The sequence below is a fragment of the Anser cygnoides genome, chromosome 5 (assembly GCF_040182565.1).
Source record: "Anser cygnoides isolate HZ-2024a breed goose chromosome 5, Taihu_goose_T2T_genome, whole genome shotgun sequence".
Taxonomy (NCBI): Eukaryota; Metazoa; Chordata; class Aves; order Anseriformes; family Anatidae; genus Anser; species Anser cygnoides.
The window spans coordinates 3,238,029-3,255,292 of NC_089877.1; the positions used below are offsets into that span (position 1 = coordinate 3,238,029).

General features: G+C 39.7%; 1 protein-coding gene across 6 annotated transcripts in view; it reads left to right on the forward strand.

Moving 5' to 3' along the window:
- SCUBE2 (signal peptide, CUB domain and EGF like domain containing 2) overlaps positions 1-16,762 on the forward strand; it is a 39,731-nt gene extending 22,969 nt beyond the window's left edge. For 4 of the 6 annotated variants that reach the window (XM_066997297.1, XM_066997298.1, XM_048070151.2 and 1 more), the window contains 9 exons: positions 21-176; positions 529-732; positions 6,837-7,007; positions 8,928-9,095; positions 11,568-11,729; positions 12,940-13,137; positions 13,744-13,896; positions 15,577-15,656; positions 16,439-16,762. In XM_066997297.1, the coding sequence (XP_066853398.1) occupies positions 21-176; positions 529-732; positions 6,837-7,007; positions 8,928-9,095; positions 11,568-11,729; positions 12,940-13,137; positions 13,744-13,896; positions 15,577-15,656; positions 16,439-16,591 (1,445 nt within the window). In that variant the 3' untranslated portion in view covers positions 16,592-16,762. The remainder of the gene's footprint in view (positions 1-20; positions 177-528; positions 733-6,836; positions 7,008-8,927; positions 9,096-11,567; positions 11,730-12,939; positions 13,138-13,743; positions 13,897-15,576; positions 15,657-16,438) is intronic. The other 2 variants (XM_066997299.1, XM_066997301.1) reach the window with 2 other exon arrangements.
- The last annotated feature ends 502 nt before the right edge of the window (positions 16,763-17,264 follow it).

Below are 17,264 nucleotides of genomic sequence, written 5' to 3' on the forward strand. Positions count from 1 at the left end.
CTTCAATTTTGTTCATACAGAGAGACATAATTCACTAACGGAGAGATTCCACTATGTAAACCTAACATGCAGCTCCGGCAAGAAAGTTCATGGAGCCGTCAGTAGACTGCCAGCGACTAGAGAGATTTTTATCACTGTGGACTTTGAACTTGAAACAAACCAAAAGGAGGTGACAGGTTGGTTGGAAAATAATCCAAGGTGCGATTTGAAGCTTCTTACAGTTTGCTTTTTTCTGTTTTTTTCACTTCTTCATTTATGCAAAATTATAATAAAAAGTATCTCCTGTTTTGAAAGTTTTCTGCCTCAAAAAGAGTTGAGAGATGGGAAAAGTTTCTAAGATTAAAGAGCTGTCCATGGATTAAAGTCTCCTGGTCTGATTAATTTTCTTGAAGCCTGATGGTGTTGTCCTTAAGGATTTCAGACTTGTTCAAAGAAGTTACTTTCTCAGTGATTGGCACTGACATTTTGCATTGGGTAGACTTTTGTGTATGGTCACTAATAGCAGATTTCACCCTTGGTACTTTTCAGATACATGTGATGTGCGCTGTGCACGAAAGAAGACTGAAAAGAGATTTCGTAAAACCATTCGAACTTTACGGAAGACAGTCAACAGGGACCAATTCCGTGTTCGTGTCTCTGGCATGGACCACGAAGTGGCCAGAAAATCTCTCAAGCTGTCAGAGCCACAGCAGTCATGTGGTGTAGGACAGATGCATGTGGGTAACAGATGTGGTAAGTAAATGTAAATTAGGAACAAACCATCACATGTGTTGGTTTTGCTCAGGTCTGGTGAGTAGGGAGAGGATCATGGGAAGCTTCTCCAGGAGAGAGGAGGGCTGTGTGTGATGTAATTGAGTTAACTGTTTGTGCTACTGATATGTGCCTCTCTCTATGTATTGTTGGCAATTGCTGTATTATAGAGTAGAATAAGGGCTCAGTAAGCACTTTGATATGGATGACACAAAGTCTACAGTAAACACAAAGGCAGAAAACTTGGGGTGTTAGCATCAGACATCACTGCCTTGACATCACCAGTGTTATTTATAGAACACCGCATTTAATATCTAGTCTAACACTGTGCTTCTGAACTTATGAATGTTTCTTATCTTGCTTGTTCCAAATAAAAAGCTGAGCAGAATTTGATACGGCCACAATTCTCTTTACTGATTGAGCTCTGAGTCTTCATGATAAAGTTCTAACTTCATGGAGAAAAGGGATTTTCTAGGCCAGTACAGAGAAAAATCTTAATTATTGTGGTACTAAAGGGCACCACCATAGTGCAGCCCACAATAAATGCTTCTAAATCACAAAAGTTAAGGAGAAGGGTCAGATGTTATCTTAACGGGGACCTAACAACCGTGACAGCTAATTCAGGCTGCACAGGGTATGTAGCATGTAAGTGGTTTTGTGAATCGGCAAGCCTCTAAAATGCTTGTCAGGTTGAATTAGTATGTCTTCCAGCAGCAACCCATTCAGATTTAGAATAGATTTTCAAATTTTGTTTTGCTAACTCTAGAAACTTGGATTCATAGAACAGAAAAATGAATTAGTGTTTAAAACATCTGTGCGAGCAAGCAGGCATAAGGAATTACTCAGGAATTCTGTCAGAAAAAGCTGTAAGTTTTGATTATTTTTTTTTTTGTAGCATAATAAGTCTGCAAAACTTCAGAGACTTCATCAAGCTGTGTTTACACTGATATTTTCAAACTGTTGTATCTGCTGCTGGAGGAATCGTCTGAAAAATGTTCTCTCAGTCCATTGTACAGAGCACAATATGCTTTCAAGCCCATTTGTATTTTTTTTCTGAAAAAACAGCAATAAGTAAGCTAAAAAATAGTACAGGTAAAGGAGACAAATTTTTCTCTGGGTCCATTTGCTTTCATCATCAACTAATGTGAGTGGCAATTAGGAAAAGGACCAACAAGAAAATGACAAAAAATATTTTTAGGTAGCCACAGAGCAAATTTATTTTCTTATTACAAATGAACAGCTTATGTGGCATTTTTGTGTAGTTCAGAGAGAAAGAGAGCTTTTGGAGAATGCCTGGAAAACTGTAAGGTCAGCACAAATAGCCTGTCTATGGCAGAAGCGATCAGAGACACTGAGCATATGAAGAGAACTGTTTTGAAGAGGAACTTGTGAAAGTCCACATTCTTCTTTTGCTGAGATTGGTGCCACAGTTGACCCTAAACATCTTAACAAGTACTAGTGGGAGCAGTGGATCTAGTAAGCTATGATAGCCAGTGGGTATCATGCCTTGTGGTTCAATTTGCTTATGGCTGAAAAGGTGTAATTGCCAAATGAAGCTTAATTTTTTTAGCTGAAGTATTAAGACTATATCCTAGTGCAGGTTTGCTCTGATCAAACAGGATGGAACTTCCACCACACCTTTTACTTGCATGGATGCTAACATCTTTCTCCTCCACTTTAATGTTCCTCACTTGTTTGCATTAAACTTACAGAAACTTAATACCTTTAAAACTTCTCTACATCCTTTGTCAAATTGCTGGAAGCTGGACAGAAAGTTCACTGGTTGCTGAGGGCACATAAAAGTACACATAGAAGCAGCACTATTACCTACGCCTCATTTCCTTAGAAAAACTGATTGTCCCAGTGTGTATGGTAAAGGCAGCACTAGGTGGCTGCTGCTGTTGCTCTGACTGCTAGTCAGAAGGAGCTAAGAAATAGACTGGGGAGAAGAGAACGGAGTGGGAACAGTGTGGAAGAAGAGGAAGAAGCTAGCTCAGGGATGTGTGTGGAAGAACAGGATTTTTTCGTTTTGTTTTGATCTGATTGTTTTGCAGAGCTGCTGAAAACTTCTGGACAGGTGTGGCCTTGTTTATCTAGACGTGCTAATGATTCTGGTGAGAAAGTGACTCCATAGCAAGATATTCCAGGTCAGCAGATGGACTCAGTGCAGCTGGTGGATGTGGTCTCAGGACAGGCAGAGAACTTTGGCAAAAGGATTTTGCTCAGTCTGACGAGAGGAGCAGAAAACAGTGAGGGGGAAAAAGTAAGTCTAAGAACTTACAAATCTTCAGTGATGCAGATAGTAAGTGAAGTGCAGGTTTTAGTTCACTTTTTTCAAGTATGTTTTTTAAAGCAAAATACTTGGAATTTTGCTAGGTTAGGTATAGTTTTATTGATTCAGACAGTCTTGGACAGGCTCTCTTTCTGTGGTGGACTTCTACTGTTACAGCACTGTCTGAAACATTAGTTGTATTTTAGCAGTGTAAAAGAAGTCTTGCATGTGCTCTGACAGCTTTTATCATAAGCAACTGGCCTGAAATTGAAGCAGGAAGCTAAACTGCATTTGGCTTGCACTTTTGGTGAAGTAGTACTTTTCCTGATTTCCCCGCTTTAAATCCTAGTGCCTACAGTGGGACACACTGCTGAATAAAAGATGGCACCAGGAACAGATTAGGCATGATTTCCAAGGCAGTTCATCATCCTTCATAGGCTGAATGGTTGCATGTGTGTCTGCTGTTTTTTAAGCATTTGTTGATAGTAAAAAGGAATTCACAGTGGATTCCAAGCAGTGGTGTATTTTATTTCAAGTTTGCTGTTTAACGTAAAGTTGTGTATGAATTTTTCTGATGCCTTTGAGGTCCAAATGTTGTATTTGTCTACCTTGTGGTGTGTGAGCTCTGTGCCAATGAGTAATTATATTTAGTATTGGCTCACGTTGTTTCATTGTCCTGAGAATGACTTCCATGGAGCAGCCTGCAGTAGGTCTCTATTAATGTATATCACAGGAAATGCATGTAGCAAAATGGAAACTTCATCAACCTTTCCAGAGAATTCTGGATTCTTATAGCAGGCGTATGATCTTTCCACACTGAAGTAAATCTTATCTTAAAAAATATGCATATTTTGAATGATGATGCTTCAAGGTAGGGCCATGTGAGGATGCTGGAAAAGCTACATGCTACTTTGAGCGGGGAAGATTTATACTGGGGAGAATGCAATTTCATTCATTGATCTTGTCTACAGGTATTCATTCTCCAGTATGAGCTAGACTTGGGACAGGTATAACAGCCAAAGACCAACTGTTTAAATACTGACAATTCCTTTTCAAAATCTGCTTTACTACTAACATACATGTTGAAAGAGAAGAAATAGATATCTACGGGGGCCCTTTGCCCACAGGCATTTTCCACTAAGGGAGAAGCAACAAGCAAGTTATCTGTGCCTTTCCATCACTTAAAACGCTGTCATATGTTGATCATGCCTCAAGGAGCTGAAAGTACACCTTGCTCTGTTTGGTATTTTTTGTGTTAGATACATGAATATTTTAATACATGAAGAGAGGCAAACAGAAATAACGTTCTCTGAACTTGCTGTATACAAAAGACATATGAGCGTGCCCTTGCTGCAGAGTTACAAATGGATTCATCCATTCATGGAGCTATCACGAGAACAGTAAACAGGAGAGCAGCACTAGTATAGGTACTGCTCTGATGTAAATGCTGAGCAGTTTTACCTTGTGTGAGAGGTGTTGATGCATTTAATAGCTCAGTAGTTATCCCCTTAGTTTAGAGGATGCAAATAGAATATAAATATTTCATACAAAATAGTCTTATTAAAGTTTAGATATGGTATGATACGGGCATTATGAAAGTACATAAAAACATACTGAAACAGAAAATCGAAATGCTGCCTGGCTTTGCAGTTCTAACAATTAGTTGTATTTCCACACAACAGAGAACTTTAAGTCACATTTTTTGTTTTTATAAAACTGACAAGAAGAAATAAATTATCAAATGGGAGAGAGTGCTATCTGTATGATACTGTGCTTGCAGCCATGGATTTAAGACACAAATCCTTAATATGTGTAACAATCTCATGTAACCTAAGTGCGTGAACTGTTAAATTACAATAACTTAAAGGACGCTGCTTCAGAATTGACTTGCATGAGTTGTTGGTCATTATCCTTATAAAGTCAAGGCATGAATCTTAAGAAAATGGTAAAATGGTGGATCTTGACCTCCTTTATAACGTTCACCTTCTTAGCCACTCTGATACTACAGGATTTGTCTAGAGGAGCAAATACTCAAAGGCTACTGTGTTGAAAAGAGAGGAAGAGCCTTTAAGTGTCTTTGTAACTGTTAATCCTTGTTCCCTGTGCCCCCTTTTTCTTTTCTTTTCTTGTTTTTGCATCAGAAAAGCTTTCACTTTTTTTCCTCTCTTTTTCTAAAACAGCTGCATAAGATTCAAGACTTTTTTTTTTAATGGGCATTGAAGACAAACAAAGACAGTGGCAGCAGAAATCAAGTCTGCTAGAGGCAATTGGTTCTTTTGTTCATTTGGAGAAAAACAATCAGGTTTCTGAAAAAAGAGCCAAGACAGCCAGTGGAATTCTGATTTAATGTCATTATTTGCAAATCTTCAGATCTTGTTTTGAGTGGGTATTTCCCGTGTGTCAGAAAGGACCATTCAGTTTCTAGCTTTTTGAAATGAGGCCCATAAACATTTTTAGTTTCACTTAACCAAATGCTGTGACAGGAGAAGTTTGAACTCTTCAGATTTTGTTGTTGGTGTTTGAACAAACACAGAGTTTGTTCTGTTTTTATTATGTTGTAGCTGTTGTTTTGTTTTCTGAGAGGGTTCATTTGTGTCATCCTAATTTCATGCACAATCCTATGGATTTCTGTGGGATGATTTGTGTGTTTACGCTGTCCCTATAATTAATGGTACTATAATTAAGCCTATTGGTACTGTAATTAAGCCTAACACCAGGTCTGTTTGTTATGATAAACTGGGTCCTGGTGGGTGCTGTGAGCTTTTAAACGTGCTTTCCTCATTACCCCTGCGCTGTGCTTGAGTTGGGATTATAGATGAGTGGTCTGTGTTTGGAACTTCTCTCTGGAGAAGAACTGGGAGCAGTTTACAGGGAACGTGTTGTTGGCTCAAATTGTGCTGCTTAGAAAAGCTTTGTGATGTAGTCATGTAAAAGAAACCAACATATTTCTTAGACCATAAACAACTAAATCTGTATCCTATGAACCAAAAGCCCATGGACACACAGGCCAATTGCTTGTCCACTTGGACTCCTCTGCTAGTCTGGTTTGCCTCCTGCAGGCTGCTGTTGCCTGAACACAGATTCTTACTTTTAAGCAGTAATTCCTACTGAAAGAGACAGGTAGACATCACATGGCTTTGTTTCCACATTGGACCAGCCTGTCCTTTCCTCCCCTTAATCTTTAACTACTGGGCTTTTCTCTCTCCAAGCTAGTTTACAACTGTAGGCCACAACTGTACAAAGCTTATTAAAGTTGGTTTTGGATACCCCATTACAGTGTTGGTGGGAAACCTTAGCTGGACTTTTCCTTTTCTTTTGCTGTTTTCTTTTGGGAGTTGCCACCTTTTAGGAAAATCAAAATTAAATTCTTGAATTGATCTGTACAGGTCAATCAGAAACATTTTATTTTGGCTCAGGCTGACTTTATGCAGTTCTGCCTTTCACTGTCTTGTTCCTGTGTTTCTTTGTGGGCACTGTCACAGTCACAGATACAGTTCCTACTGAACTGCCACAGTGCGTCACAGGGGCACCCTGTGCAGGTAAAAGATAGCAGGGAAGCAGTTGAAGTTTAGCTCCTGTGCTGCTTAATGGACCTCAGGTTAACACCAACAAAACTGAAATGAAATGTCAGCCTTCTTTGTGCCACAGAAACTGCCAAATTGCAATTCTGACACTTGGTCATCTGTAATGCTTATGCAGATGTAGTCCTTGTATCACCTTGTACTTGAGATAGTTTAGCTGCTTGACCATCTAATTTGGCTTTGAGCCCACAAACTCAAAATGTTAGTGACCCGATATTTTTTCTTGTTGCTAGTTAGCTGCAGTGTGGGATCATACTATGATGGGGAACGAGAAAGCTGTGTTTTATGCCCTAATGGAACTTACCAGGATGAGGAAGGACAAATAACTTGTGACTCTTGCCCCAGTCCTCAGAATCCTGGAAACCAAAAATTAGCTGGAGCTCACAGTGTGTCTCAATGTGGAGGTAAGGCACAGAAACAAACCATCCAATGCTTCTGCCCCTTCTTTCTCTTGCTGTTAGAGTTCAGTTGCACAATGCCTGAAAAGATGCCCCATGTTCAGTGTCTCAGTGATGTTCAAGGAGAACTTCTAGTGCTTGTCTACTTGATGCAAATTTCCAAAAATTGCAGTTTTTGCAAAATAATTCTGAAATATTTAGATCACTTCAATTTTATTCCACAGGGAGCTTTTCAATTTTACAACATGAGCTTTCAAGGCAAGTGAGATGCAGATGGTAAAGTTGTCGAGAGATCTGATGGCATAGATTCTCAAATGTAACATTTTCACATAATGGTGATGAAAATTATGGGGAAAAAGGTTAAGTGAGCAGAGCAGAGGGCAGACAACCCCTAGTGAGGCCACTTAGAGGATGGATTGACCATAGTTCTTTTGCGGGGAAGGAGATTTGCGCTGATCTTTTCGTTGCTTCTAGGTTCCTGAAATAGGTAGCCGCCTCTCAGAATCACCTTTACTAACCCTGATTGTGTTTCCTTGATGCAGAATTGTAAATAGTCTTTCCTTACTTTACTAGGATTGTTACAATGAAAGCCTTAATTCGTTCATGTTTGTCAAGTTGCACAAACAGTACAGAGATGAGTGTTCTGTAGAAATGTTTATAAAATGAAGAAAGACTTGAAAAGCTTGGGAGCAAACGAATGTGTGTACTTATGAAAGCAAAAGTGATGTGTGGTGGAAAAAGTTAGAATCAAGAGCTAAGATGATCTCATTCCTCACTAGCTTTCATTGATAAGCTACAGAACATTGCTTAATTCAGCCGTATTTTATTTTTAAGTTGAGGAGGAACACTCACTATTCCACTCAGTGAAATCAGCAGTAAACAAAATTCTTCATCATTGATCATGACCGGTAGTTAATACCCTGCTTGTTGTTAGTCATATATCCTGAAATGAAGCCAAGGCCAATTTAACTTCCTAACAAAACAGCTATTCACTGGGTGATTTATTGGAGCTATAAACTAAAACTAACAGTTTATTATCGTAACAGGTCTTTAAAAGGACAGAATTTTTCAGTGCAGCTGAACAACTGCAACACTATTTTGTGCCTTCTAGAGCAGGGTAATTATTAAATACCGGCACTGAAATTAGTTCTTTTGTGAATAGTTTGAAAAACAGATATTTTTTCAGATATCCATAAATACCCTTGGGTTTTTTAGTTAATATTAGGGTGTGCTCAAGTAAAACCAATCTGATTGAGTTAATGCTATCCGTGCACCATACAGAACACAGTAATCTAGCGCATGGATAATCATTATCCAAGATTGGGGACTGGAGAAATGGCAAGAATATTTCTGCTTTAAAGGTCTTTGAGATATGCTTAATGTTTATTGAGTTTGCACAATTCCTTGTGATTGAGGTCTTAGGCCAATTCAGTAACATTAATGGCTATGAAGTATGATGATTCACCAATTACTAAGATTAAAATACTTTTACAATTTTGGAAGTACACTTTTGATGGCTTAATTTCAGTACTTTGTTTGTTTGTTGGGGGGGGGGGGGGAGGGGGCAAGAGATACTTAGCTAGAAAGAGGAGCTAATCACTACATTACCACTCTGTACAGATTACCAGAGAGTACTTGACAGGCTTAGTGTCCAGTGCATCCTTGCAATAAAGTGTGAAATCCATTCCAGTCCACAGAAGAGCTCACCAGCACCAGAGGTTATCAGTACCTATTTCATGTTTACAGAGTGAAGTGTATTTATTGAGTTCTATCTGTTGTTTGCATTCAACTCTGAAATCCTGGCCCACGCTTCCCAAATAAAGAGGAAATCATTTGCACCATGGGGTTTTGGGTCCTGTGCAGGCTTGTTAACATATCTTCACATATAATGTACATGTTGAAGCAAGTGTGTTCTTCTTCCTCTAGATCAGTGCTCACCAGGTGATTATTCCCCTGATGGCTTTAAACCCTGTCTACCATGTCCCCTTGGAACATACCAGCCTGAAGCTGGTCGAGTATCCTGCTTTCCCTGTGGAGGAGGACTAATGACAAGACACACCAGTGCATCCTTGTTTCAGGACTGCGAGACCAAAGGTAAGATCAAGATATGATGAACTGTAATGCTCTGAGGGAAAAGCTACTGCTGCTGCTACAAGTGGGGTGTTCTAAGGGTGGTTTTCCTTCCCAGGGTCTCCTTCTAGGGGTGTAATAGTTGGCTGGCCTGGCCCAGCTGCAAGGAAGCTCAATAAAGCCTCAAGTCTTTTTCTAACTGATTTTTATATAATTCTTAAGGAGCGACTGAGAGATGCATAGAAGATGTTCAGTGAAGTGATTGATCTGTGAAGAGCTATGTAAAGGAATGACAAGGGAAAAAAAAGTCTCAAAAAAAATCAATGGCTTATTCATGTTCATAACGGATTGAATGCCTAAAAATTAAGTAAAAACCCATCATTTGATTTAACTGTACAGTACCTCAGATGGTCCTCTAAACTTGACCGCAGTAGATCTGTGGTCAATCAGCTCCCAAGGTTTTCCTCACAGAAGTGAAAATCAGGAGGGGAGATGAGACCTCTAAGAATGAAGAGATTTCTTGTTAGCATTTTAGTTATCTAAAAAGAAAAAAAAATGAAAGAGCTATGAAGCTGTGTTTGAAAACACTGATGAAGTATGTGCAAATGGAGAGAGAGGAAGTGTTAATCGGTATAGGGGTTTACTCAATGTATTAAAGCATGGATAAAAGAATATCACTTATATCAAAATAACCATGCAGAAAAAGTAAAATGTTAATAGAAAATCTATTGTCATAAAGTAGAAATAAGGGATAAAAATAAGATCATGATGCAAGCATTTGGTGGTGATTTGGATAAAGAGATCTCTCTCGTGTCAATATGTCTATTATTGAGAATTGCAACATAATAGACAAATCTTGCAGTATGCTTGAAGAATTAATACTACTGGTAGTAACGTGATAGTTAACAGATTTCTTCAGCAAAGAGTCACTGAATCCACAAATAGTTAATACTTTCATAGTTAATTTTGTGAAGTTACAGTGCTAAAAATGGTCAAAAACCTTGGATCAAGATAAGAAGAACTGATTTCTGTTTCACTTAACACAAATGAAAATAGGTCTGTAAACGAGGTTCAGTTTTCAAATAAGAATTGAGATTCAAGGAATTTTTGTGTTAACTGGAATGAATAGTTCAGGGATTTGTTGTGTAAGAGGCCAAATGAGATCTGAAATCACAGGTGCAAGAACAATTCGGAATTTGTATCTGAAGTGTTTGGATTAGGTGGTGCGGGTGGAGCATGTAGGGAAGGACTCCAGACTGAGCTAGCTGAATACAAATCTTAACAACAGTACTTATTTGGGAGTAAGCAGAGACTGAAAGGAATAGGGGGAAAAAAAGGGACTGTACAACGTAGAAAACTACATTTGAAAGGTAACGTAGTAGATCATTTAGAAGTCAAGCTGAGAATGGTAAAGTTGCCAAGCAAGGCAGGAGGAATAGGAAAAGATTTTCATTAGTCGCACAAAGAAACAACGTGGGGATAGAGTTGAGAGCAAAGGTAATATATGGCTCTTGCTCTTGACTGCTTTCTGTTAGGTATCAGTACAAATGATGATGGTCTTAGGATAGCTAAGCAAAATCAAGTGAAAAGACCATACTAGAGACATAAGGAAGGTGTCTGGAGTTCTGTGTTCTGTATATGTATATATGTATATGTATTCTGTATATGAAGAAAAACTTCCTACCTGTGTTCTGGGGAACAAGAATAAGGAGTTGCAGGTCTGCTAGGAAGGACTTTTTCCCTAATTCATGTCTAAAACCCCCATACAATCTTTTATGTTTATAAAAGCAGTTGTAAATCAGAGTGGGGTCTCATTTTGGTGATGCAGGAGGTACTTGCAGGTCTGGGTTATGTGTTACATGTCTAGGTTTTGTGATGATTTGAGTGACGCGATGAAATAAAGTAGCAAGAGATCTGGTGGAGGTGGCTGTACCCCGAGTCATGACCTGCTGTTGTAAGACAGTGTGATCATGAGAGAGGAACGCAAGATACCTGTATAGTTGCTACTGTTGATGCAACCTGCCAGCTGTAGAGGACAAAAGTTTTCAACCTCTGCTTTTGGTGAACTGATCACAGTGGTACGCTGGCATGTGGCTGCAACGCAAGTGCTGCTTGGCATAAGCTAGCAATGAAGAGAGGATGAACTTGCTGTTCATCTTACATGTAAATATTGGTGGCTAGGCCATTTGGTAAGACACTATTTTGCGCAGTGTCATGCTTTCAAAATCGTGCTGGTTATACTCAGTCTCCCATATCTTTTGTTACTGCTTCCACACAACTGCTCTACATTACTGCATTTGGGATGTTTGAACTTGCACAGAGTGACCATGTAAATTAAAATCTGTTCATTTACCTCTGCTTTACTGCTCTAGTAGTTTAAAAATATGAGACTTCAGTTATTAAAATAGGTCCTATAGAAATGCATAAAATTACTTTGTAATATATTACTGCCACTTTTTTTTTTTAAACTGTGCTGCCTGTTTAAATACCCTCCAGTTCAGTGTTCACCTGGCCATTTTTATAATACTACAACTCATCGGTGTATTCGCTGTATAGTTGGGACATACCAACCTGAATTTGGACAAAATTTCTGCATTTCGTGCCCTGGAAACACCACTACAGATTTTGATGGGTCCACAAATGTAACACAGTGCAAAAGTAAGTATAGCAAGATCATTTCGATCGTTTGTTATAAATAAAAAGACCGGGCCATTAATATTCCAAGTGGCCTTGAGGGCAAAATTTAGCTTTGCTCCAGGGAGCTTGGAGAGAAGGCAGTGTACTGCCCGCTTGCATCTCATCCCACATGACTTATTAAGGTTCATGGGAGACCATGTCTGCAAACTGGTTTCATCATTCTTTTTAAGGTAAGTGATGATTGTGCCTGTTGGTACTTGGTCACTCTGGTCTTGCTATTAAATCCTCTCTTCAAAGATATAGCAGACCGAATTTATGTTCTCAGCATCCTAATTTCTTTTTTTTCTATAAAAGGAATGGAAGTTGGTTCACAAAACTTTACTACATCTAGTGAACATTTGCTCTTAGTAACAACCTCTGAAGGAGGCAATTACAAAAAGAGCCGCTGTTCTAGATTATGGTAGCTGTAGTATGAGAAGTTGAGGGTAAATTAGAAAGGGAGGCAGAGAGGCAACTCTTCAGAAGAACCTCAGACATGTATAAACACATAGATATATATACACTTACATGCATATATTTAAACATGTTTCTGGGAGCTGCATGTGTCTCTCTTAGAGACTCTGCTCCCTGAGCATGTCACACCCACACACTGCTGTTAGGATTCTGTAGTGCTTAGACCCGTGTGGCCACACAGAGTTGGGGAGTGCAGGAAAAGAATCCTGCATGGGGCACACCCTCTCTAACTGCTGGTGTGCTGATCTGTGAAAGGAAAAGGCCTGCTGTACTCCCTATTTGCGTTGCTACAGACATGGTACTTGAGCATTACACAGCAGACTCCAGTTAGACTTCAGCTGATACTTTTACAAACCAACAAAAAACACACACAAAAAAAACAAAACCCATCCTGTCTGGTACAAGCAAGTGGAGCATCCTTGCTTTGACCACTTTTATGTCATTTTACAAGTGCTTTGCTACTTGGCTATGGCTTGGTTGACCTGCTATGTTAACAGGGAATAATTTATATTTTTATTTCTTAACATTGATTAAACCATAAAGGCAGAAGCAGGCATGCTTCAATTCAGTGTGAATTGAAACTGGCAAAGTACCTGCCTCAGATGCAAATAGAAGTTTGTGTGCCTGTCACTCATGTACTATTTCTGACAGTGCCTGTAGAAAGAGCTGAAGGATACCCTCACTTTGCATAGTCCTGTATATTATATTGCTTTTTTAGATAGGCAGTGTGGAGGTGAACTGGGAGATTACACTGGATATATTGAATCACCAAACTATCCTGGGGACTATCCTGCAAACGCTGAATGTACCTGGAATATTAACCCACCCCCAAAACGCCGTATTCTAATTGTGGTTCCTGAGATATTTCTACCGATAGAAGATGAGTGTGGAGATTACCTGGTGATGCGAAAAAGCTGTAAGTGTAAAATACCTACTGAGGCATATGGTTTCTATCTCAATATTCAACACAGGCTTCTCATATATATTGCTCTTTGTAAAAACTAAATGTACCACAGCTGTCTTGTGCTTAAGAGTAGTGATTTCTTTTAATGCCAAATTGAGAAATTCTGTTTGGCAATGCTGCTCAGATGAAACAAGGTTGCAAGGCTATAATGTGTCAGTGAACTCTGAGAGAAATGTTCTTAAGAACGGATAGATGGTTCTAGCTAACTAGTCATGAATTATGTGAAGCAATGCTAGCCTGGATTAGGAAAGAAGGGATGCTTGCTAGTCGCTATAGGTGTTTGGTCTGTGAATAAACAGCTTCAGTTTCTAGCATAAGCACATCTTTCAAGCGGTAGACTGTTTTTTAGAGCAAGGGAAAATATTCAGGGACGGAAAAGTCAGTCATTGATGTCCTGCCATCTACTGATGGCCTGCCACATGAGTTTTTCCCTTTTTTTTTTTTTTTTTAGAAAAAAAGAGCATGTATTTCTTGTCGTACTAGTTTAACATATTTTCTAAATATTAATTAGTGTGAAGCATTGTCAGATAACTGCCTATTGTGTGTTTTCTTTGAAAGCTTCCTCTAATTCAGTGACCACCTACGAAACCTGTCAAACCTACGAACGCCCTATAGCTTTCACTTCTAGGTCTAAGAAGCTGTGGATCCAGTTCAAGTCAAACGAAGGGAACAGTGCCAAAGGATTCCAGGTTCCTTACGTAACGTATGATGGTAAGTGGATGTGAACAGCTGAGCATATGTGGACTAGTGCAGCTGTAGCAGTGCAGAACTCCTTGTGGGCTCCTTGACCCTGCTGAGAAGCGGGGTAACCCAGCACTCTCAGCAGTGTCACTATCAGACTGCTTCCAGTAGCTGTTTTCATTTATAGATAGTTTAAGGATCTCTCAATTGAACTGCAGTCTTAAGTGCAATCATATTTCCAGTCTTCCACAGACCTAAACAAACAGCTGGGATTCTGGGCTCTGACTTGCACAGGAAAAATGCAGAACTCAGAGCCTTCATCTGGTTTTTATGCATCTTTATGCCTTCCCAATTTTGAGTTACTTCAGGTGGCAGATTGCCCCTGCTTAGGAACTGGGCAGAGCCCAAGTGCTTCTGTCATGTATCATGTCACTGCTACCAGCTGTAATCTAGTATCAGAGCTATTTTGTTCAGGCCAGGCCCCTCGAGATGTTCACCCCCACATAGTTTTGTGGGCTGGGAGTTCTGGGAATTGCGCTGCAAAGCTGTTGAGAGTAGAGACTTTACTACAGAATAAAACCTCTCAAAAATGGTGCTTCCTGCACTATAGCATTTGACCCTTTCTGGAAAACTTTGTGAAACATGCTTACTTGACCACTATTACCAGGTCATTCTGTACATGCAGGCCAGTGCTCTGTCATGCCTACAAGCTGTGTAAACCATGCATATTAATGCTTATATTCTTAGAGCTATTTCCCTCTAATATTAAAACAAAGGTAGGAAAGCTCCAGCCACCAGGTTTTAGAATGGTATTTTGAGGGCCAGGCAGACTGGAGGTTGCATTGCCCCTGCAAATAGTCTGTAGGGGAAGGGAGGAGAGTTCCACAGTCTTAGAGCAAGGATACTTGTGGTGCAGCACACTGCAGGTGCAGCAGGAACAGCAGTGCAGGAACTGATCTGGGATATTTGCTGGCATTGAGTCTTTTGCTTCTGAATCTCACAGGCTGACTTAGAAATGTGTTTGTGAAGTAGTGGCAGGTGTAGTGGAGGAGAAAAATATGTATATTTGAAACTCTTGCCATTCTGGCTTCTTTTCAGCTGTCATTGTCAGAGTCACTGGGGAAAGACTGGAGCTGAGGCTTAGCCCCTCAGCATGAGCGATGTGAAAGTAATGTGGAGCATTTCTGTTCACACTAGGGTAATTGTGGAGGAATAGCCCTCCATGGTGGTCTGCAGAGTTTCATCAAGAGCAGATCATTTTTCAGGGAACACCACTCCTTTTGAAGCTTTTCAAATTTGGATTGACCAGGGGGGTTGCCTTTTAAGAAAGCTTCCTCTTACTTTTTTTTTCTCTTGTAGAAAGGAGTCAAGAATGGGTTGTGAGTATTTACAGCTAAGTTTCAGCAGTGCAGCTGAATTAAAGCAGGCTACTCTCTTACAATGTGTGCTACAGTCCTAGGTGCATTTTAATTTCTTTTGATTTTGACAGATAGATGCAGAACAGCTCAGCAGAGTAAACTTTGTTTTCATAGTACACAGTATTTGCAGCTTATTTACAGAAAAGTATTTGGAATACATTCCAACTGCTAATAATGAGAGTCAGATACTATTGGTTCTTCTGGGGGTAGGGCTTTCATGTGTAACCAAGTGAGGTATTGAATATGTAAGTGAAATGAACCTGCAAATGACTCTCTTGTGCATTTTCAATAGAGGATTACCAAGAACTAATAGAAGACATCGTTCGGGATGGTAGACTTTATGCATCTGAAAATCATCAAGAAATACTCAAGGTATATTCCTTCCACTAAAATGTTGCTTTTGATTGAAAGTAACACTATTATGTACTAGTGAGGTTGCCTCCTGCTCTGCATCTGTTCTGCTCCTTGATGCAGTAGACACATGCTACTTCAGGGAAGTGGTGAATCAGCACATCCTGACTGTTCTGAGCAGTGGATTAGAGACCCTTTGCCCAGGGATATTAAAGTGGATCAGACCTTCTAGGAAAATCTATAGCTTTTTATGATAAAGGTAGCCCCTTGGACCTAATGTAGGCGGTGCTGGCAGGAGTCAGTGAGCAAACTGAGGGATGTGGGATTGCAGAAGTACTTGGTGCTGCTACTCATGTCCCATAGATTAGCAACGGCTTTTCCTTCCTGTGTGAAAAATCTCTTGGTGGATTTCACTTGGTTCGACCTTGGTTAGGAGATAGTCAAATAGGCAAGATGAGTGGATGTCATTTCAAGCAGACTTTTCTTTTGCTGAATATTTGCTCCAGGGTGTTTTTTTTGTGTGTTTTTTTGTTTGTTTTTTTGTTTTTCTTTGCCGTTCTTGGAAGTATGAGAAAGGGAGAAATCCTGGCACTACTAAAAACAAACGTGAAATTCCAGTGAATTCTCTGGGGCCTGAATGTCAATGTCAGCCTTGCTCTGCTAGTCTGAACTCCCAAGACATTTTTACTTGAGAAGTAAAATGCCCATAGCCTTTTGTCAGTTGACTGGTCATTAGACTTTGGTGATACTGACCCTAATTTCTCTGTGGAATTACTGTAAAATATCTGCTTTCCTTTTTCTAGGATAAGAAGTTGATAAAAGCATTGTTTGATGTGTTGGCGCATCCACAAAACTACTTCAAGTACACAGCCCAAGAGTCAAGAGAGATGTTCCCAAGATCCTTCATTCGGCTGCTGCGCTCTAAAGTTTCCAGATTTTTGAGGCCTTACAAATAGCTGACACTGTACTTAAAATACTAACAAGTCATTGGTATGCACAGAGGGGTTATGGTAGGTGGGCCTACTTTCTGTGCTTTACACACTGGCAGAGAGACTCTGGGGAAGCTTGCCAGCTGTGCTCTTGGCAGAGTTTGGCTTTCTTAGCTAATATAAATATTTTGGTGAACAGAATTTTGATTCCTCTCCAGATAATACCTTTTGGGTACCAAGGATACTTCATGGGTCTGTGAATTAGAGACTAACCATAATTTCTGTAACTGAATGGTGCCAAGCAGAAGTTTGTAGAGCTCTACCCTGTTGTTTCATCAGTAACTCTAAAAGTTAATGAGGACAGACAGGCTAAGTGGTGTGGTTTTGGTTGAACTCTGGGCTGCCGTTAATGCATATTACCTCTACAAAGCTGGGATCATGTTCAATCTCACTGAAAATGGGAACAAATTTGATGTCTCTTTTAACTTTTGTTGTAGAGGAAATTCAGAACTAAGACTGAAATGTTTTTAACCCAAGCCAGTGAATCTGAGAATTGCACAACATGTATTTTTTCTTTGAATTATGTGTTGTATGAGGCATATGGATGAATAAGCAAAGGGCTGAATATTGGCTTGAATGCTCTGCATCTGTATCATGCTGTGTTCATGCTAGTGACACCTACTGCTTTAAACGGAATGAT